This window comes from Callionymus lyra, chromosome 4 (genome assembly GCF_982586985.1).
Source record: "Callionymus lyra chromosome 4, fCalLyr1.hap1.1, whole genome shotgun sequence".
Lineage (NCBI taxonomy): Eukaryota > Metazoa > Chordata > Actinopteri > Syngnathiformes > Callionymidae > Callionymus > Callionymus lyra.
Window position 1 is genome coordinate 18,044,037 of NC_141821.1, and position 22,175 is coordinate 18,066,211.

The following is a 22,175-nucleotide window of genomic DNA, read 5'->3' on the forward strand; positions in this document are numbered from 1 at the left end:
TGTCACTGCCTCGCTGAAAACAAGTCGTTCAGCGCGAAGGATTGTTCTATTTGTGTCACTACTGAAGAAGGTACCAGTCAGATGGATCTGTCAGATACGGTGCGAAGGGACTTCGTAGTGTCTGCTCAAAACTGAGTTTTATTTATGAGTTGTACTGTGCTGTTATCTAGGTATGTAGTTCTTGTTATATTAGTTCGAATTCTGTGACACAATACATGTGTTTGTACTGTGAACCTTGAAAAAAATCAACATAACAAAACATTAAATACATGTTCATCTTTTTATTTATATTACCTTTTACAAACTATATATTACTATAGTAGCAACACAATTTATCGTTGGATAATCAGTATTTTAATCACTAATACCATTGGGGAAAAGGGGACTTCTTTATATTCCTATAAATGTTCTACTATATATTTAAACTGAGACATTTTTTCTTGGTCTTTAATATAAACATCTTCAGGACTCGTATAAGAAGTTGATGCAAATGCTGCACTGAACAATTAACATCGTCATTAAATGAAAATTCATTAAAAACCTTTTGTTTTTATGGTGTTATTTGTCACTTAATGAGGTCTTCTCTCTATTTATTGCAACAATCATATAAGGATGAGTCTTAATATTAAAAGATTGCAAAACATTATGTTTTCTCTCTCAGTCCAGGGTCCATTAGATCAGTACATGTTTTTATTTGCATTATTGTGATTGATTTATTTACCTCTTTTAAGGAGAACAGTGATTTTCTTCTGAATGAAATCCTGAAGAGGAGTTTGAGCGAAGACCAAGTGGAACCTGAGGTCGTGCCAATCACAGGTGCAGCAGAGGAGGCCTTCAAATCTGAGGCCATGAGATCTGAACCTGAAGATGTGGACACGGTTGCCCCGAAGTCTGCCCTGCAAAGTCCACCTTCTCTGTCCTGTTCCCTCACCCCGCTGTCACAGAACTCTCCCGGCACTTCAGTGCTGGACCCCGACCCCGGTCTCACTCTTGAGGAGGATCTACGCCGCAGACTGAACACGCTGGACGTTTGTGTCGACAGTCCAGACGATAACTCTGACGCTGAGGACAGAAAGTCTCCTGCAGACGAACTGGTGCGGCAAGACAGTAACGAAAACCAGGAGAACAACATGGTAGGAGAAGGTGAAGAACAGAAGGTCGAGAGCATGTTCAACGACAAGGATCAGGAAGAAAATGAAGAAAATGTAAAATCAGCTCAAAGAGGATTAGTCTTGGAATTCAGTCCGAGTGGAATAAATACTCCATCTTGGAGTGAAGAACCATTCCAGGAGGAGATGTTAGAGGGAGACAGAGTAGAAGACTGTGAACCCAAGAGAACCCTCGAGAAGGGACAACATACGAAACAACAAAAAGAGATGGATACAGAAGCAGAACTGAGTGGCTCCATGACCAGCTCGCCTGTAGTTACTCCCTCTTCCCACGAGGGGGTGCTGTCTGACAACCAGGTGAGACGAGCTCGATGCGTGTCTTTTGTTGCACGAGTGTGTGTGTTTGCTGGAACATCTTTTCTGATCCTGACTCACGTTAACGCCTCAGCATCCTAACTTAGCTTCGTCTGTCTCTCATTCTGTGCTTCCTCCTCTTCTCTGTGCTTCACTGCTGCCTGTGTGCGCGCGTGCGTGTGTGTGTGTGTGTGTGTGTGTGTGTGTGTGTGTGTGTGTGTGTGTGTGTGTGTGTGTGTGTGTGTGTGTGTGTGTGTGTGTGTGTGTGTGTGTTAGGAGCAACACACTGACATGGAGCAACAGCAGAGGCTTGAGTTGCTTTCCTCTCTAATCCACCAGGTGAGACACCAGAGAGGCAACATCTGCTTTCACGAGACCGATACATATTTTCGTTTTATTATTTTATTTTTTAATCTTATTTAATTTCATTTTTACTACATTCATAATAGTTAAGCTTGTACATCTGTTATTGAAATTGTGTGTTTTCATGTTTTCAACATCCTTTTTACTGAATTACACAAAAATATAAAATATATTTAATATTTTATTTTATTATCAGGGCTGTGTATTGGCAAGAATCTGGCTTTATGATTTGTACCAATACAGTATTGACATATACTGTATATTGCAATACTGTAAAAGCAACGGTATATTTGTGGTATTGCCCCAGTATTCTAGCGTTGCAGAATTGTCGCTTGAACAAGTTGTAACTACTTTAATTTCTTTTGATACCAAAATATGCAGGAGCTTTAAAAGCAGCTGGAGTCGAGTGTATCCTCTTGTCCCCAGTCGTGGCTGGGATCTGCTGATTTTATCCTTCCTTTAGCTGCAGATAACATAATGTCTGCTGTCTTTTAGCTGGATTTTATGACATCACAGTATATTGAAATGTAAAAATAGAACATAACTATGATGGTAATAAATACAATTTTAAATAGAGGAAGAAAGAAAACGTGATATCGAATATCTAATATCTTTAAAAAATACATTTTCTCACAACTGTACTTCAGCATTCACACTATTGAGATCCACTTTTGCTCTTCTGACCCAAACTTTGTACCGCATCTCTTCCTACAAATTTTATCCAATTTTAACCATTCAAACTTTTATGAACTCGGCTTGTTCCCAAATCGCAGGCTACGTTTTAGCTTTCTTTTCTCTTCAATTCTTTCTTCTATTCCTCTTTTTCTACCCTTTTCTTCATGTACATTCATCTACTCACACCTAGAAACTTCATCCAACTTTAAAAACACTTTTGTCTACTTACTACTACTAATACTACTACTACTTCTAATAATTCTACTTCTACTATTACTACAAAGTATATTTCTACTACCAATTCTACTAATAATTCTACTTATACTTTTACTACTAATTATTCTATGACTTCTTATACTTCTACTACTTATTATACTACTGATTTTACTACTTATACTTTTACTACTAATTCCGCTATTAATTCTACCTACAGTTTTACTACTGATTCTACTACGTATACTTATACTACTAATTCTACTTGTACTTTTACAATTAATTGTAATTCTACTACTAATTTCACTTCTACTACAAATTCTACTACTTTTTCTTCTTCTGTTTCTTCCTTCTTTACAATCTTTTTCAGTTTATTTCAACGTTTTCACATCAGTCTTTCTTCTTCATGACATAATTAGAAACTGTTTCTAAAATATTTTTCTTTGAATACTAATATTTTCAAGCAATTCAGTTTACAGATCAGATTCAGAATTCATACTGAATTTTCTTATATATATTTTATATTTATATTTATCCCTTTTGTTTCTTAAAACAACATGTTCAAAATGAAAAGTGTAATCTAAAAAAAAAGGTTCATCTAATAATGCTGTCATGTATGACCAATTTTAATTCGAAAAATACATGATTCTTCAAAATTATGTTTTACTGTGTTTGCATGTCCTCTTCATGTTCACACGTTTTGTGTGGTTGCAAAACTCGGCCCTTTGGCTCTCGCTGTCTTAGAACACTTCAAGTCTTGGATACTTGTTGTCCAAACGGAAACACAGAGAACGATGCACGAGCCTCTTGAGTAATACTGTCTCGTACATCATGCTTGTGTGATCTATTCCTGCACCTTTGAAACAAGCAAGACTCTTTAGTTTCATTTAAAGTGACAAAAACAACAAAGACTGTCTATATTTAGTTTAGCTTGCAAATCAAATTATTTGTAAAAAGTATTTGTATTCTCTAAATAACTGACATCATTATTAAGCACCGTTACTGTAAAACATGTTGTTTATTTGCTTAAAACTTTGGACTTAACACACAATTCTTTATCTTAGAAAACAGTCACTCCCAATCTGGTAGCCCCTGAAATGTTACTTACTAGACCAGGGTCACAAAGCGCTTAAACAAAAGGTCAAGACAACACCGAGACAAACACAGGAGTCTCCGAAAATCAAGGAAAAGCCTGCACGAATAAAAATGTCTTGAGATGTTTCTTGAAGGAGTCATTGAGGAGATGTTATTTTTAATCAGAAAAATGTGAAGTTCTCTCCCTCAATTTTAGTATCACTTAAAGATTGTAATTAGACTAAATAAAACGTTATCCTTATTTGAGAATTTGGGTTTTATGCTACTTATTATTAGTATTATTTCATTAATAATAATGAAAAATGATTAATTCACAGTGCTAATAATCAAAAATAAAGTCCGGAGCGAGACTTTTTATCACCTACATAAATAAACGGATGAAAAGTAAGTTCAAGTGAACATAAATGTTGCTAATGATGCAGGCTGGATGGATTTTTACCGGATGTGAATTTAAGGGTGTTTGGTTTCATCTTCAAGGTACATCTCTTGCATGCGAGCTCCATCGACCCTGCAGAACTATCATCGCTTGATCTTCTACAAAAAAGTATCGAATGCTTAATTGATGATTAAAGATACGTGCGTCTCCACTCAGTCCAACACAGATCTTTACCTTTTCCTCTGTGAGGCTCTCTCTGTCTGAGAGGAATCAACACATCTAATGATCAAAGCTTCAGTTGGTGATTCACTCCTTATTGAATCACATCAGTCTCTACTTAAAACTCAGAAGAAGAAAAAAAAAGATTTCCTGACCAGGATTATGTGAACGTGAAAATGTAATGGTGTGCTCGCAGAGCTTTAAAATTCTGTTTTGGGATCAAAATTTCCTCAATAGAAACCAGTTTATAGCAACAAAACGCTAACAAAACAGGTGCTATTTGACCTGCCGGTGAGAGCAGTTCAAAAATAGGAGCACTTAAAACTGGACGTTTTATAAATATATAAAGGAGCAGGTGTGAAAGCATTCAAAACATGTCATGGACAGATCTTCATTTTGTCTTCAGTTAAATGTAGCCTTGGTTTCATGAATTTCTTCTGGCTCACTATTATTCATCCCTTAAATGTCAAAGCGACGGATACGATGCCTTAAAAGGTCTTGAGAATTTGCAAACGAACTTTTGGCCGTCTTCAACGGCGTTTCATCTTCATTTTAAAAAGCGAAAAAAAGAAACTCAACTTTTTTTAAATATTTTAAGCTATATTATTTAAATGTAATTACCTTCATGTTTTCAGTATAGTTGTATTTAATTGATGTTTACATTTTACATTTTTCAAAAATATTACATATGTTACTAAGTTCTATCGAACAGTTATTTATAACTTTAGTCTTGTTTATAAGTTTATAATAATATGTATTAGTGTTTGTGTGGAAAAACAACTGCCTGGGAATATGAAGTTATTATTTAACACAAGATATATTTTATTACTAAGATCTGTAGCATGTGTGTCAATAAAATGCACATTTTACATGAGACTCCAAAATGAAAGATTCATTGTCAGGCAATGATTTTGTGTGTATCAGAAATACAAAGAAAAGGAATATTTATTCATTTCTGGCTCAATAAAAGCCTGAAAGCTTTGGCCTGTTGTATGTTATTTAGTTTATTTGTGACTAAACTCATGGTCCACACGTGTGTTTTTCGCTTCATCAGAAGTATTCCGCAGCGTCTCTGTGCAGCATCACCACAGAGGTGCTCAAGGTTCTGAACGCCACAGAGGAGCTGATCGGTGAGGCGGGAGGAGAGAGTGGCGGCCAGTCCGAGTCCTCCACGGTGTCCCCCATATCCAGCGGCCCCGAGACCCGCAGGCTGGACCAGAGGCTCACCAAGATGGAGGAGAACGTGAGTTAAACCCTTGCCTGCAGTGATGTAGCTTCATCCCAAAAACTAAAAAATCCTGTCTCCCTGCAGGTGTACCTGGCTGCTGGTGCTGTCTATGGCCTAGAGGGGGCGCTGGGCGACCTCGAGCACTGCGCCCGCAGTATCAGCAGCGACACCACAGACACAGAGCTGGCTTTCCTGGAGGACCAAGTAGCCACAGCAGCAGCTCGGGTCCAGCAGTCAGAACTACAGGTAGTCTAGTAACTTTTAACCAACGTTTTCAAGTCCATCTTTTTCTGTGTAGTCCCTGGCCTTTGTTTTCGTTCCTATGGGTCACCCTGACCCTGAAATAACACAAGCGTTTATAGATTGTAATATTCTGTAATTAATGTAATTTAAAAAAAGATGCACAAATTACAAAGATGAAGTCATCAAATTCTAAATATATGTCAAATATATTTGCAAAGTGGTTGACACTTTAAACACTAATAGTAAATACAGTAATAACAACCATATTATTATTTATGACATTTATTTTAACATTCTAGGATATCAATTTCCTTTGAAATACTTTTTAAAATACTATCATCAATCATTTTCAGCATGTGTTCTTCTTCCTGGTAGTATTGTCGTGAGGGTTTTGAAACTTTAAAACATGTAATTAATAATGTTTTTTTTTTGTGTCTGTAAAAAGAAGTTTAAATAGCTTCTCAAGTACCATTAATGTGCAAACTTCCTAAAATATATATTTTTTATATATATATATATATATATATATATATATATATATATTTTTTCTTTTTATACATATGTTTCAGTTTATATTTAGACTGTACACAGACTTGCATGCCTCTCATGTTTCTATCTTGTAACATATTCTGGAGCTGCTGAACTGTGAATTTCTCTGTGAGATGAATAAAGTATCTATCTATCTATCTATCTATCTATCTATGAAAGACAAAAGAAAATTAATTTAATGTCATTTAATGTCAACTGTATTCACCTTATGCATCGTGGGTCAGAGAGGACCACAATTTCATTTATGCTGTACATCTCGATACATGCATATTTGACAATAAAAAGAACTTGAACTTTAACTTGAACTTGAAAATGAATGTACTGATTCAAACCTACAGACCTTTAAAGTCCTCAACCCCTGCATCGCTGACCGCTTTAATGTGGAATTATATGGACGGACCATTAAAAAAACAGTTTTCGCTGGTTTGGAGGATTATTTTTGGAGTAAACTTGACTGAAACGAGTCAAAGGCTAATGTTACTTCAGAACAAATGCCACATTTTTTCCAAAATAAAACACCTTTAAGACCATAATACCCAAAAGGAACAGAAATTATATAAATCGTTTTTTCTTTCTGTGCCTCATGGATCATTAAATCACCCTAAAGAGGTTGATTAAGCACAGAAGTATTATACAAAAGAATATAAAATATATATATAAAATTACATCTTCATGACACTCTCACATATATATTTTAATAATGCAACTTTTTAAAAGTAATATCTGGTCATTATAATGAATAATCATTTATTTTCAAATAATATAGTTAATATTATTATTATAGTATAAATATTATAGTACAGCAAATATTATAGCGGCAAATTAAATTGTGTTTTATAATATAATAATAATATATAATAATGAGCTATTTTACTGACTTTTCCAGGCTACATAACATTTAAAAAATTAAAAAATCGTGAAATCAACAATAGAATAAAATACAAATGAAATTCAATCTGGAGATCGTGTCGTGGATGTGATGTTGAAGAAGTGAATGTAAGTTGAATATCGATCTTGTCTCGTGAAGATTTCCAACATCGAGGCCCGGATATCCGCTCTGAAAACAGCCGGCTTGAATGTGACCGTCTGCAACCGCTTCTCCAAGTACAAGCCGAATGCGAAGGTAACTCACAGTCACGCTATACATTCCATTGATTTCTCAACGTTGATCGATGTGTAATAGTTTAAAAATGTACAGTACATGAAGGATGTAGCTGATGATTTTGAAATGTCGTCGCAGCCTCAGACACTGGACTCATCACGCCATCAGCGGAGGAAGCTGCCCGCACCTCCTCTAAAAGGTAAAATACTTAATAATTGATCCGACAAACGTTGTCATCATGTGTTCGTGAAGTCGTCTGATCACACGTGACTGAACGGCAATAACATGTTTTCCACGGTGGTGTTGTATCACCACGCCATGTTGAATTTCTGAATGAAAAGGGAAATGACGACATGAGCAGAACTTCTGCATTCATTCGAGGCCTTTTGTGGAGAAATAAGAGAAGGTGTGTTGAATAGAAGCGAAAAAGCAAGAAGAGAGAAAAGCTCCATTAGATGTAAAGCAGCTGGAACGAAACAAGCAGACGAGGCTGTTTTATCAACCGACATGAAGTCATTGAAAGGGTTTCTTTTTTCTTTCCCTTTCGTTGTTTTTGTCCGAGATTCTTTTTTTTCCCCTCGTCACCAGCATGGAGACAATAGCTGTGATTCAGATCTCCTTTTTTCCATCATGGACGCTGAACCTAAATCAGCGGCCGAGACGCGTAATCAATGTCCGCGGCGTCTCTTTTCACCGCGGCTTTAAAAGTGACTCACCGTCTTTTTTCTCCGACACTTTCAGATCAGTCGGAGCCCGAGCAGCACGTGAAGGCTTTCGGGCCGTGACGGGGACACGCGAACGCACAAGACCCTCAGGGCTAAAACGGGAGCCCCAGGTACAGGCGGGGGGGGGAGGGGGCGCCACATCATCCAGTGCCTTTCGCCCATGTGTCCGTCTCTGGCTTCAGGAGCCCACACCTGCCCTGAAAGAACCCCTAGAATACTCGAGGAGTCCCGCCCCCCGCACCCCTCAACATTAGAGTCAACTCCAAAATCCCCTCTTTACGACATCATGCGAGGACAGTCTCTGCCTTAAAAACACGTCCTCCAAGAAATCTCTGTACAGTTGACCTGTTTTCTACATGTTCTCATAGGTTTCAATGTAAGAACAAACACGTCACAAAGAGGCTTTTTTTTACGCCCTGGTCACACACACGTCTATCAGCCAACATGCTTGATTGTATCTGGGGTTTCATTTATGTATCAGGAGCTGCTGCTCCGTCAGGAAGAAAATGTTGGATGACACAAAACGACTACATGAAATCCACATACTTACAAAGGTGTCTAATCTGATGAAGGTCCAGGTGATATCCAACAAGTTGAAGTACCTAAAGATATTTCTCTACAAGAATATTTGTTTCTGTACACGACAGAGTGGATGGTAACATGTCTGTGGGTCTGTTCAGGTGTGTATTTAAAGCCCAAAATGAATATGGAGCACTTTTCATGTCGCCATGTGTATGTGTGTATTTTGTATATTTTTGTAAGCCATGGTGTGTGTGTGTGTGTATGTGTGTGTATGCAAGCTAAATGTGTGCGTCAACAAATATGAGAAGGCAAATGCAACGTTTTATGTTGAGCAAAGCTCAATACACCAAAACTGAGTTTTACATCGAATATTTAACATATTTACTGCATTTTTAGTGACATTATTTATTTTATTTTAGAAAGAAAAGACACACAAAAGCCTACACACTGACTTTAATTCTCTAAAAGGGCACAATTAAAAGGTGTTTATGTTGATCAATGAGCGTATAATGTTACTTTACATCTCAAGTTCACTCGTCTTGGTACGTGTACTATACATTCATTTATAATATAGCAAATGAAGAGCTCGCAGATTTGTTCACCCCAATTTCTACCTCTCCGTCTTTTCCGTTGAGTTTCTCGAAGTGCCCTTTTATTCATTTATCAGGTATCTGTAGAGATTTATACACATCCAACCATTTTATTATTACAAGTGATTTATTTTTCTACTTTCTGTACATTGTATGCAACATAACCAGAAACACTATTTAAAGGCTTTTTGTTCTTCTAATCTCCTCCTCACCAGAACCATCTGCCAGTATTGCTGCACGAAAGGAAGTGATGCACTTTTCATTTAGTTATTTTTGAATTAAGACCATCAGATTGTTGTTGTTTTTTCTGTCATTTCTTATCTTGAAGAAAATGCGAAATATATTCATAATGTTTATAAAGAAAGCACAGTATTTTCTTGAAACAATCTGCTTGTGTGGGAAACGATACATTATCGTTTACCATCATAAATGATACTCGATTTTAGAATTTTTGTTATTGTTTTCTCGTCTCTGAGGTTCATGTGTTAAATTAGCATTTCGGCTAGTCGTAATCATTCGACGTGAAATAAGTGAGATAATACAAATCCTTGCTTATTTAAGAGCATTTTTTTAATCATTGATTTCATCTTCTTCACTGTTTTGGGAGCTTCAATTGCGGGCGAGCTTTTCACATGGAACAAACAAAAATGATGAGATTTAATCAAAAGAGTCACAAGTGTGACTTTGGTATTTATAAATTCTAATAAAATTTCTGATCTTAGTATAATAAATATATATGTATATATTCCAAAACAGGTAAATCCTCATATATATTCACAAAATAAAAGTTTTTTACTTTTCCAACTTCTGTTTAGTTTTTATTGGTAAAATATACATTATTTTATTTTTTAATAATCTTATTATCATTTGATTTGATTATTAATCAAACTGTTGTCCATGTAAATGCAAACCTGTTGAGTCGGTACATCGATGAACTTGAATCATACAGTGATTATGGCATCATCAAGCATCTGTATCTGGGTATGTTTTCTGTATCTATTCAAGAATCCGCTTGTTGCATAAAAGTACATCGTTTGCTCCTCTTCAGACAGATCGATATGGTATGAAAACTCATCCATAATTCCTCATCACTGGTTTGATCAGTTTGTTGATCCAAAAGTCTTGATATAAAAAAAAGAAGAAGCATGTAACTGGATGTACAGAACAAAATGTTCAACCATTCGTGTCCTGTATTTTTCTATTGTAAAAAAGAAATCTATCGCATAAGAGTTTATAAATGTGTACGTGGGGAAAAAGATGGATCTGATATATGTGTATTGCCCAATCATAGATCTCTTAATGTTGTGTGTGTAATCGTTCTGTCAGATTCTCACAGGGACGACTGTGGAACTGTTCCCACGAATCAGGTCCAAATTGACAGATTGAAAAACTCTGTTTCCATACGAAGGACTTACTTCAGCAACGTGTATGGATTGCTCGCTTTTATGTGACATTGTTTTTTTTTGCTGTCTTTGTGACTCGGTGGGAAAATAATGAAGCAAAAAAAAAAAAAAGTACATATTAATGATGTGCCACAGACTTTCTGAGCAGAAATATGTCTTATGAGATGAATAAAATTTGAAAACAAGCTTGTACATGGAAGAATGTGGTAGTTATTTCCACAGAGACGGTTGAGTTTCTTACATGTAAATAACAGAAATAAAGTTTGGATGTTCAATTCAGAAATATGTAGTTTAATTCACTGTGTAAGGAAATGACAACTTTCTTACTGTAATCAATCATCTAGATTTAACACACATTTCAAATAGTCACTTGATTAACTGATAATCTTTCATATTTAATTCATATTAAATAATCCTTTTCTTGCATTCACTTAAACTAAACTCAGGTTCACAACTCACAGGCCGAGGTCAGAAAGCCTCACACACACAGAAAGATTAAACAATCCCAGATTCCAAACAAGTCTGTGTGAACCTGTTTGAGAACTCGCACTGAAAGACACAACAGGCCAGCAAGTCGTTGGGAACAAACTCTCTCTAGAAGACAACAACTTTTGGTAAGTTTCCACTACGATCAGGTGCGACGGCCATCTTAGAATCAAGTGTTTACAGTTACTGACCAATCCTACATTCACATTTGACTAGAGGCGTTAACCTGAATATTCTACTATAAAGATCCACCATTTTGTCTGATCTTGGCGTTCTGGCATTTGAAGACGTCTGCGATAGATCTCTCTGCTTGCTAGCGCCCGTGTTCACCTAAGTTTGTCTCTGACTTTTGCATAATTCACTAAACGAGCATTTTCGATTCCGAGACGAACACTGAGCTGATTGTTCTCCAGGCAACCAGGGATCCCACTATACCTTACTTCAAGAATCAGGTGAGAAAGATGATATCTTATTTTTTACATAGACTTTTTAAGTTTATATTTTTGGTTAGGAAAGATTACATATATCTACAGTATATTTTATATTAGTTTTGGTTGCCTGGAAGAATAAACGTAAGTCTCTGATTCTGTCACAAATTTAGATTATATTTTTCAATAGTGCTTTCATATGCTAATGCTCGTTTTTTGGGGTATTGCATGGTCAGTTGTTGTTTGTTGTTGTTTTAAGTGTAGACGACATTATCGTGTCCCGGGTTGAAGTTTTGAAGAAAAAACGTTGTGAAGTTTGAAGAAAAAACGTTGGGACGTTTTGAAGAAAAAATTGTGATTAGAATTTAAGTTGAATTGATAGGCAGAGGAGACGGTTACACGACCTGGTAACCCTTGGGAATTCAGAGTAGGGGTGGAAGTATAAGTGGCTCCCTCTACAGGGCGTCTGACATTTTTAATTTCAGATTCCTAAACTAGTTAGGATGCTTGGCCAATGGGTGATTATGGTAGACATACTTTTTCGGTAAGCCAAGTAGCTATCATACATTTGGGGATATGGGGGATTTGAGGGGTCTCTCCCAATATCCTGGTCTGAAGGCTCTGCCAGCTGGTGTGTAGGCCAGTTAGATCTCATTGTGTTTCTGTGTCGAGGGGCTCCACAGGTATTTGGCAGTATAGTCAGGGCTAGTTAATTTTTCCGAACAATCACGGTGATGGACAAAGTCTCATTGGTGATTAGTTTAGAGTAAGTTCGACGGGGGTTGAAATAGACGGATGAGTTGAGGGGTCTCTCCTATCCAGGGTGTTTGGAAGCTAATTGAGCGATCGAGGGGCTCCTGCCATTATGACTTCAACACTTTAGACACGACAGGCTGGTAAGAGTCTCGTTCCACGTAGCATAGTGTGTCTCTCTGACCTGTTTTGGTAAAATACTGTTGTCGTCGTATTGTCATGACATATTGTTTTGTTAAAATTCTCTGTGTCTGTATATTTTTATCTTGTGAATATTTTTCTTCTCGCTGCTGTACTTGTAAAAATTAGCATTAATTTGTGTGAGATCTCTGACTTTTTTGTGACTCAGCTGAGAGTCCAGGTTCGTGTGTCTTTGGACACTAGCTCTTGCTGATAAGAACACTGCTTCTTGGCAGACGTTGTCTCTTCAGCTGCTGCAAGTACGAATGAGCTCCGAAAGACAGTTTCCTTGTTGGTGGGAGTGGTTTCGCTTGGAGGTTGAACTTTTAAGACTTCCTTCTTTTCCTCACCGACCCTCCCATTGTATTCATGTCTTTTCTAAACGCACACACATTCTTACGTCATCTTGAATTCTATTCACTATTGGGTTTGATATAATTATCTTTTCTCTTTATTAAGAAACATTCTTTGTTGACGATAGTTATTTTACTATTAATCCTGTTTCTTAATTAAGGTATATATGAATATATACAGTTAATTAGTGGTATAATTGGTTTAAGAAGAAAAACAAAAACAACTCACACTTCAATTTTCTCCTTCTTCTGCTGTGTTCAATAACAATAACACAATTAACATTGATTGTTGACATCCTTTGTTTCTGCATGTATTAATGACCTTTTGACCCCATTATCTTGACCATCCTCTCTTCCTATTTCACATTATCAATTGACCAACTCACAATTGGTCACATTGTGTGTAACTTTTGTTGTTTTGTGTTGCTAATACTGCTTATCTGGAAAAGGTGTGTCATTGACTGCTTGTACGTGTGTACGTTTGTTGATATCTAGTTCCTGTTTTCTCTTCTTCTTCTCTCAATTTCTGATCTTTGGTGTTGTATTAGCTATGCTGTCGCCTGCGGGTTTTCTCTTTGTTTACTTCTTAATTGACTTTTGTTCTGACTCAATTGGTGTAATTATTTAATTATTAATTAATTGAATCAATTGCAGTTTATTTTTGTTTTCTTAATTTTTCAATTATAACTTTAAATTACATTTGATTATTTTAACAATTAGTCATACATTTTCTACTGTTTTATTATTTTTAGTAAATTAGGGATTGGATTTTTATCTTTTTAATTATTGGAGGAATATTAAGTTATATGTTGTATTTGGTCTTTAGACAGTCACTCTTATTCCTCTTTGTCAATTGTGCTATATATATATATATGCAACTAATTAGGAAGTTAAATAAATAATAATAAATAAATACTAAGTTGTTAATTGACAATTGTTTTGACTTGAATAATTTTAATTAATTAGTATATATGTGATTAGATCTAATTGCATTAATTTTTTTCAAATTATTCCATTTAATTTTAATTTTATTGTTTTTATTATTAATATCTTAATTTACTATTTATTTTATTTTTATTACTATCTCGGATTTTATAATATTTTAATAAGTTAATTAAAGTGTTGGTTCTTAATTTAGATTTTAAGATTCTTCCTCTTTCATATTTTCATTTAATTGTTTATTTTGGTAATTGCTCCTTTACCTATTATTTTTAGCATTATTATTATTATTTATATTATTATTAATTTGTTCTATTTATTTATTGACCTCCTCTTTTCAAGACAAAAGTAACTTTTACTACAGGTGACAAGTTAAAGCTCCTGACAGGGAAGAAAATAAGAAACGTTACTCTGTTTTTAACTTAATGGTAAATCTCATTATGAGTGGGTTACTCACATCAATGATTTCTGAGAATTCATAATAAATAGAACAGTTAAACAAAGTGCTCTTATTGAGCTCTTGAGCTAGCTTGATACAGCTAATTAAGATTTAACTTAAAGACTTGAAAGAGCTTCTCTAAAAATAGAGATGGTGATAGTTGATGATAGTTCTAGGGTCCTATTATAGCTCCCTATTGGCCACTGGCTGGAGTGCATGGGTGTGGCAGGAGAAGAGGACGAGGGTATGGAAACAAACAAATAATTTTGGTCAACAATGGCGCATTTTTGGCTTTTAGTCCAGGAACTTTGGTCCAGTTCCCTATTGGTGACACCTACAATTGAAGTAATTTTTCTGAGCTGAACAAACAAGAACTCAACCTCGCCCAACTCTCCACCAAGAATGAACTTCTGCTCCAGAGAGGGAGGAGCTGAACTATGAACTTTATCTGGGATGATGATGAACGTGATGATGAAGACAAATGGCACGAACTTGACTCTTGTCTGCAGTGACATTTTTGTGGGTCCTGGTGGTGTGGCTGCTGAACTAACAAACAAACAAGGTGTTCTCTATGCTCTCTCTGACACTTCTGTCCCTCGTGTTGCTCTTGCTGTGTTTGCTGGTGGAGAAGCTAGGGCCCTGAGACACATGATTAAGAAATGCAAAGTTGTTTGTGATTTGACGAAAAAGCACACAAATCTAGGCTGTTAGAGACATGATATCTTCATGAGTCTAAAATGTAACAGTAAAAAGTTAATCCCAGAATAACATACTCTGATTGCTCCACTCAGAGCTATGATGAAAGCAGCCATAAGACAATAAAGGAAAACTTGAGAGGTCAACTGATGCAAAATTTTATATTTACGAATTAAAAGTGACTCTGTCTAGAGCTGCTGATTTGTCACCTCCAGACTAGACAATAAAGACTGTACTGTAGAGACTAAACTATACAGATTATACTAAACCACTCCATCTTGATGCGAGTGAAATTGATGATATTGTTCTTTGGGAATTAGACTTAAATAGTGAAAATATTTTTTAAAAAAATAGAGACTAAAACACTGTAATAAGGTCAAAGAAAAAATAGTTAATTAAGAGATAAATTAAAAGAAACACTGAGAAAAATAAATGACATTCTTCTCTGTAGTTGAATAAACCAAACAACTATAGACCAAGAGGAAATCTACTTGAAGTGAATATTAATTAAAGAAACTAGTTAAGATAAGCAAAAGAGTAATCTAGAATAGATACTGTATTTCTGTTGTGGGTAAATAATCAAAGAGGTCTGACTGACACCTGATCAAATTAACTATAACATTCATAAAACACATTTGAACACACACAACACTCTCAGACATTCACATAGATATTACAAATAACACAGTGATCTCAGAGATAAACAAACAAACACATGATGTCTTAAATTTTAAATTGAATAAGATAAAAAAAGTGTCTCTGCTACAACCTGCTTCCTGTGTGTGTGAGAGAGTGAAAGAATTCCCTCGAACCTCCGCCTCTGTTTCTCTCTTCTCCATGAAGTCAAAACATACTGATAATTTGAACTCTGCTTACTTCAAGGTTTATTCAAATAAAACACATGACAAACTTTAACTGACATCCACAGATCTACAAAGTTTTGAATACACAACTCATGACACACAATATCCTCATCACCACCTGAATAGATTCATAACTGACCTTCTCATAACTTCTGATCATTCTTATCCTGTCAGAGGTGGTGTTGAGAAGCTCCAGTGAGGGAGAAATAAGAAGCCACTGTCCACTGCAGACTTTTAAATGTATCAAATGATCTTCTTGTTAGAAACGGGAACAAGAAACAAAAGCCAACATGAGTAAAGATAAAAACTTGACTAGCAGACTTTTAAATGTATATATGAACAAATGTAGTTTTAGGAAACTACTCTTTGGACATGTGGTGAAATAGTTAAGATGTGTAAATAACCAAACACAATAAATCATGATTTGAGATAAATACAACTTCCCTCAAACTAATAAGACATTACTAAATGCTAAAAGAAGGTACATATTGGTGTTATAAGGACAATCAAATGGGCTGGAAATTGTCCAAACATTGGAGAAATTTAAAAGAACAGAAAATATCTTGTTATGTTTAAAAAAAAATCCGAAATGTATATATATTATTTTTTAAATAAATTAAAATAGAATACTTTTATTTACATCAATAGCAGCCGATAATACAATAGACAATATGAAAAGTGAAACTTGGAATTAAAAATTAAATTGATCAATTCAAAAGTGAAATAAGAAATGGAAATATGTTTCTAAAGTTGCTTCTAACATTCTAAGGCAACTATAAACAGTAAACAAAATATAAAGCAGAGAAAAGAATTGACTCTGAAAAATGTAAGAAAAAATAATAATTAATTAATTAATGATGCCTTCAAGAAAGAAAATAGTAAATAATCTATTTAGAAACTACAGAATCATATCATTCTCTAAATTAACTTTGTTAAGGATAAATCTACCTTTAATCTAAGTTGATCCAAAAATAAGAACTAGAGCAAGAGATTGATGGAAAATAAACAAGTTGAGTTCTAAATTACATATGGACTTGCAAGTGTAATTTAATGATGTTATTGAATTATATAAGCATTGGAAATTACTAGTCTTCATCCACATGACAAAATGATTTGATTGAAGGCTTAAAAGGTGTTAACCTAAAATAAATAACAAATTAATACTAGAGTTTAATAGTTCTTTGGGGAACTTCAAAATAAAGATAATAAATTGGTTGTTATGATAAGACACTTAAAATAAAATTGAATTGAATTGGTTAATAATGGAAAATAAGGTTAGAAATTTTAGTGGAGTTCTATATCTAACAAAGGACAAGAAAATAAAATACAAGAATGAATCATTATAATTATAATCGAAAAAAATATTTTATAGAGTAGATTCTTTTTTTTATTTTATTTTTTATTTTATTCATTAAGTAAGTCTTAGTTAGTCTTTTATTAATTGGCTAAACTTAGGTCCAGATATCCAACAATAGAAATGCTAATATAGAAAAAACATATTGAATAAATAAACGACTGCAGAATAGTTTGTACATAGTCACTTTTTTTCTATTTGATAATATCCATTTAATTCAGCAATATACTTTCAAACCAAATCTTAGAGGAATAATAATGATTCAACTTAGAATATCTTTTTGTAGCTAATAATTCCATATAATTGAATAAATGTATTCATAAAAACATTTAAGAGAGTCAATACCAAGAGTATAATGATTAATTAAATGATTTGACAATAGATTTGGATATAAAGTTATTCAAGAAAACATTTTTTAAATAGAATAAATGAGGTTGTTTTATTTGTCCCTCAGGGGGAGGACTTAGATAGGACTTAGCTGGATAATAGGTTTGTTACATGTTTGGTGATTCTTGTTGCACGGTTCTGCCGATCAACACTGCTGAAGGGGGATCTGTCCAGATTGCATTCAATTAGTTTAAATTGTTGATGTAGAAAACAGCTTGAGAATAAGGTACGACTGTGTTTGACTATCTCTCTGACTTAGGTAGTAAATAGGAAGGGGTTAATGTTGTCTGCATGAAGTAGTATGAGTAAATTCTAAACAAAAAGCAAGATTTAAAGATGTATTGTTTCTCATTTGTCTAAAGAATGCGATGCTGTTAATTTCTTTCCTATGTTGCAGGACGAGCTCAATGATGCACTGTTGACGGGGGAGTACGTCAACAACACCTCACACGAAGAGCCCACATCCAAGTCGCCGAAAACGGGGCTGCTGCTTTCTTTTTACCTCGTTAAAGAGGTTTTTCAAAGGAGTGGATACTGGCTCCATATCAATATATATTTTAACAAAATCTCTACTTCAATATAGGCTTATTAGATATGAGTTAGTTAGTGTGAATATGTTTGTTTTGATGATGTGGCATTCAATTACTTCAGTTTTAATTCATAGCATAATTTGGAATAATAATTATTATTATTATTAAAATGTTTTCTTTTTTTTGTTTTTTCTTTTTTGTGATTTGAGAGAAATGCTCATAATGTATAATTGTATTCATTAAATGAATCTGTGTTTCCTCTGTTGCTTTCTCACCATATGTAATCTTTGTGTGGCACTATACGGATGATAGTTTTGCATGTTTAGTTTATAATCAGATTCGCGATCATTATTTTGTAATCAGACTTGTCTTTGTTTTATTGCATCATTAGGGAATGTAAGGAAATGACAACTTTACTGTAATCAATCATCTAGATTTAACACACATTTCAAATAGTCATTTGATTAACTTATAATCTTTCATATTTAATTCATATTAAATAATCCTTTTCTGGCATTGCATTCACTTAAACTAAACTCAGGTTCACAACTCACAGGCCGAGGTCAGAAAGCCTCACACACACAGAAAGATTAAACAATCCCAGATTCCAAACAAGTCTGTGTGAACCTGTTTGAGAACTCGCACTGAAAGACACAACAGGCCAGCAAGTCGCTGGGAAAAAACTCTTTCTAGAAGACAACAACTTTTGGTAAGTTTCCACTACGATCACGTGCGACGGCCATCTTAGAATCAAGTGTTTACAGTTATTGACCAATCCTACATTCACATTTGACTAGAGGCGTTAACCTGAATATTCTACTATAAAGATCCACCATTTTGTCTGATCTTGGCGTTCTGGCATTCGAAGACGTCTGCGATAGATCTCTCTGCTTGCTAGCGCCCGTGTTCACGTCAGTTTGTCTCTGACTTTTGCATAATTCACTAAACGAGCATTTTTCTTAAACTCATCCATGTGTCTGTCCTTCATTCCACCACCACGTACGAGGCTGGGGAGGGGTCGGTTCATTGGAACACAATTAATTAATTTTTGTTAATAAGACATTTTTTAACCATTGTTGTATCTCGGGGTCAAGGTGACCCAATGTCCCGAAAAACAAATATGTTTCAGATATCCCTTGTGTTGTCTTTTGGTCAACGTGAACGACAAGAAATACATATGCAGTGCATGAAAACACATTTGTTCTCGGCCCTCTGGGTCACCTTGACCCTGAGCTAACACAAGTTTACTTTTTTGGAATAACTTGTCTTATGGACTATCCACGTGCACGTCCCAACAACGTACAAGATTTAAAGACCCACAGTCGTGTGAATAAATAACCATCAGTAGACAATCTCAACACCTCTGTTTATTCATGTACCAATAAAGCATGAAATTAAAATCTTCACATTTGGAAAGTGAATGACCAATAGTAAATGAACAGAATTGTGTGTTTTTAAAAAAAGAAAAAGAAAACTGTTGGCGATCACCATGGAAGAAGTTCATGATCAATTTCATGGCAACCAATACGTGTCATCTTTGGCCAGAACTTCGTCCAGGTTGTCCTTGTTCCGTAGAGTTTTGAGGAGCTTCTCTAATGTTCTGACAACAGGCTCCATGGCTGTCAATGTCTCCATGCTGCTGTGCCTCTTCCCGAAGCGCCCAATAGGTCGCACACCGCGGCCCACGTACCAAAACGGGTCGATCTCCGGGCCTGGATATCAAACATGTGCATCAGTGAAACCAACATCAAGATAACGGTTGTTGTTTTTCCATTATGTCAAGAGCCAAGTTAAAGCAACTCTGTTGATATATAATCATAGTATAGCACTTATAATGTAACAACCTGTGCAGGACTCCAACTGTTAACTTTATAATATAATGACATTATATTGCAGACAAATTGCATGTGAGAACATTTTGTTAATGACTACAGTGATCATAAAATAAACTGCAGACTATAATTGTAATGTTGTGCCAATCATTTTATATTGTATTTTTACTTCTTTCATGGTTCATTTATTTTGTATTAACACATTTACACGTTTAATTAAATACTTTTCATGAACATGAAGTTATTCAACAAGGTAATGAATATTTGTATTTATTATTTATTTATTTATTATTTTAACCTGTTTTTGCTATATGTTGCTCAACTGATCAAAACTACTGAATATGTTTGGACTATTCAATGGTATTGAAATTATCGCCATTTTATTTTTGCTTTTAACTGGATTATAAACTGAATCGTTCAGGGATTATTGATCATCTCATATTATTACAACGTCTATTATTTAGACTCAGTTTTTTTTTTTTACTCATAACACTTCAAAGCCATTTTAAGACATCCGAAATCCAGACAGTAGAATAACTATTTTTTAGTGAATCCTGATCAATGTTATATGTATAAAGTATTTAAATAAGATCAGTAGTTGTGTGTGAGTTTTATTTTTAAAATGTTAAACGAGTTTGCGGGAGAAAAAGTATTTGTCTACTTAATCAACTCAATAAAGTGACTGCTTTCAAAAATGTAAAAAAAAATGTTTTAAAGTTACATTTTTGAATAGGTTGTTCTGAAAGTAGTTTTATCAATAAAGTAGCTCTTTTTAAATACGTTTAGAAAAAATAAAAAATGCGTTAATGTAAGTAAGTAAGTAAGTAATTTTTATTTGTATAGCGCTTTTCCAGACCAGAGTCACAAAGCGCTTAAACAATCAAAACAATATTTAATAAAATATATACTTTAAAGGTCAAGATAAAACTGATAATACAACAGTTGAAATGTTGTCTTGAAAGTAGTTTTTATCAATAAAGTGGTGCAAGTTTAGAAAAAACAATGTGTAAAAATTATGTCTTGAAAGTAGTTTTATGAACAAACTGACTGTTTTTAAATACGTAACTAAATTTGAAACGGTGTTAATGTTTAAAAAAGGATGCCTACAATGTCAATTTATCAATAATGACGGTTTTTAAATACGTAACTAAATTTGAAACTGTGTTAAAGTTTTAAAAGGGATGCCTTGAATGTAGATTTATCAATAATGACTGTTTTTAAATACGTTGAAACAAAATTAAAACGCGTTCATTTTATGTTTTAAGAATACAATACAATAGTAGATCATATTCAAACGTATTCGTCACATGGAAACTGTTGAGGATAATGTTTTTGAGTTACAAATAAAATGTCTTACTTCTGTTGTCAAGGTTGTGGACGATGTGGAAGTCGTGCTCCACGGTAGTGCAGTGAGAGCCGCCCAGGCTGGAGGAGAGAAGGACGAGGAGCGACAGGAGTGCCGGCAGCCAGCGGTGCTTCTTCACCTGGCACAGCCGAACATCAGCACCTCTACCGGGAAGCATCCTGCGGGAGTCACCGGGGACACTGGAGGAACGACCCTGGTCCGTACGTCTGCAGGGTTATACCAGTCTGATGAACGCCTTGTAAAAATTAAATTAAAAATAATAAATATTCATAAAAGATCAAATTAATTTAAAGTAAAAGCTTTACAATGATATGCTTTATAACTAAAATTAAATCTGAACGATCTGTATTAAAATGTAAAGGAAAAAAAAAACGACTTTAATATAAATTCAAGTTTGAAATCAGTTCCTCACCTTAACTTTGGTATCAGATGGTCAGTCAGCAGACGACTGGACTCTTGGTGATGATGCAGGTGGACTCCAGCTTTTATATTATTGGACGAGAATTCATGAGCATACACACAAGCACACACACACACACACACACACAGGTTTTCAAAGAGATCCCCTGGCTGCTGCTCACATCTTCCCACTCTTGGGGCTCCTGGTTTCAGTGGAAATAGATATTTGGGGGGCCGAGGTGATGTGTGTCACGCAGCAGAGCCGTCCATCAGGAAGTCAATGAATGAAGTCCTAAATTACTGAAGGTGCTGAGGCCCACCTACCCAAGTGACCTGCAGCTCGAGTGGGTGTGTAATGTCTCTAACATCACTGATGCACAGGACAAGACATGGCAGCTGCAACT

General features: G+C 35.0%; 2 protein-coding genes across 4 annotated transcripts in view; one reads left to right on the forward strand and one right to left on the reverse strand.

Annotated features, from left to right (window-relative positions):
• Positions 1 to 10,965, forward strand: part of myripb (myosin VIIA and Rab interacting protein b) — a 114,702-nt gene extending 103,737 nt beyond the window's left edge. The window contains exons 12-18 of one of the 2 annotated variants that reach the window (XM_087789018.1): positions 732 to 1,466; positions 1,740 to 1,802; positions 5,459 to 5,647; positions 5,717 to 5,878; positions 7,452 to 7,547; positions 7,665 to 7,725; positions 8,268 to 10,965. In XM_087789018.1, coding sequence (XP_087645144.1) covers positions 732 to 1,466; positions 1,740 to 1,802; positions 5,459 to 5,647; positions 5,717 to 5,878; positions 7,452 to 7,547; positions 7,665 to 7,725; positions 8,268 to 8,311 — 1,350 coding nt within the window. In that variant the 3' untranslated portion in view covers positions 8,312 to 10,965. The remainder of the gene's footprint in view (positions 1 to 731; positions 1,467 to 1,739; positions 1,803 to 5,458; positions 5,648 to 5,716; positions 5,879 to 7,451; positions 7,548 to 7,664; positions 7,726 to 8,267) is intronic. The other variant, XM_087789019.1, reaches the window with a different exon arrangement.
• Positions 10,966 to 19,631: 8,666 nt separating this feature from the next.
• prlh2 (prolactin releasing hormone 2) lies at positions 19,632 to 21,897 on the reverse strand. 2 transcript variants are annotated; one of them, XM_087788094.1, is made up of 3 exons: positions 21,785 to 21,897; positions 21,364 to 21,578; positions 19,632 to 19,886 (listed from the first exon to the last, which is right to left on the reverse strand). In XM_087788094.1, the coding sequence occupies exons 2-3, from the start codon at positions 21,527 to 21,529 to the stop codon at positions 19,687 to 19,689; spliced, it is 366 nt and encodes a 121-aa protein (XP_087644220.1). In that variant the 5' UTR covers positions 21,530 to 21,578; positions 21,785 to 21,897; the 3' UTR covers positions 19,632 to 19,686. The 2 variants fall into 2 exon arrangements, with proteins under 2 accessions (XP_087644220.1, XP_087644219.1); XM_087788093.1 differs by having other exon boundaries at positions 21,364 to 21,607.
• Between the last annotated feature and the right edge of the window lie 278 nt (positions 21,898 to 22,175).

Bases quoted from the DNA above. Each gene is read 5' to 3' on its own strand.
- prlh2 (XM_087788094.1), bottom strand. From the start codon at position 21,529: ATGCTTCCCGGTAGAGGTGCTGATGTTCGGCTGTGCCAGGTGAAGAAG. The intron at 19,887-21,363 runs GTAAGACATTTT...TTTGATATCCAG, and splicing joins CCACAACCTTGACAACAGAA to GCCCGGAGATCGACCCGTTT.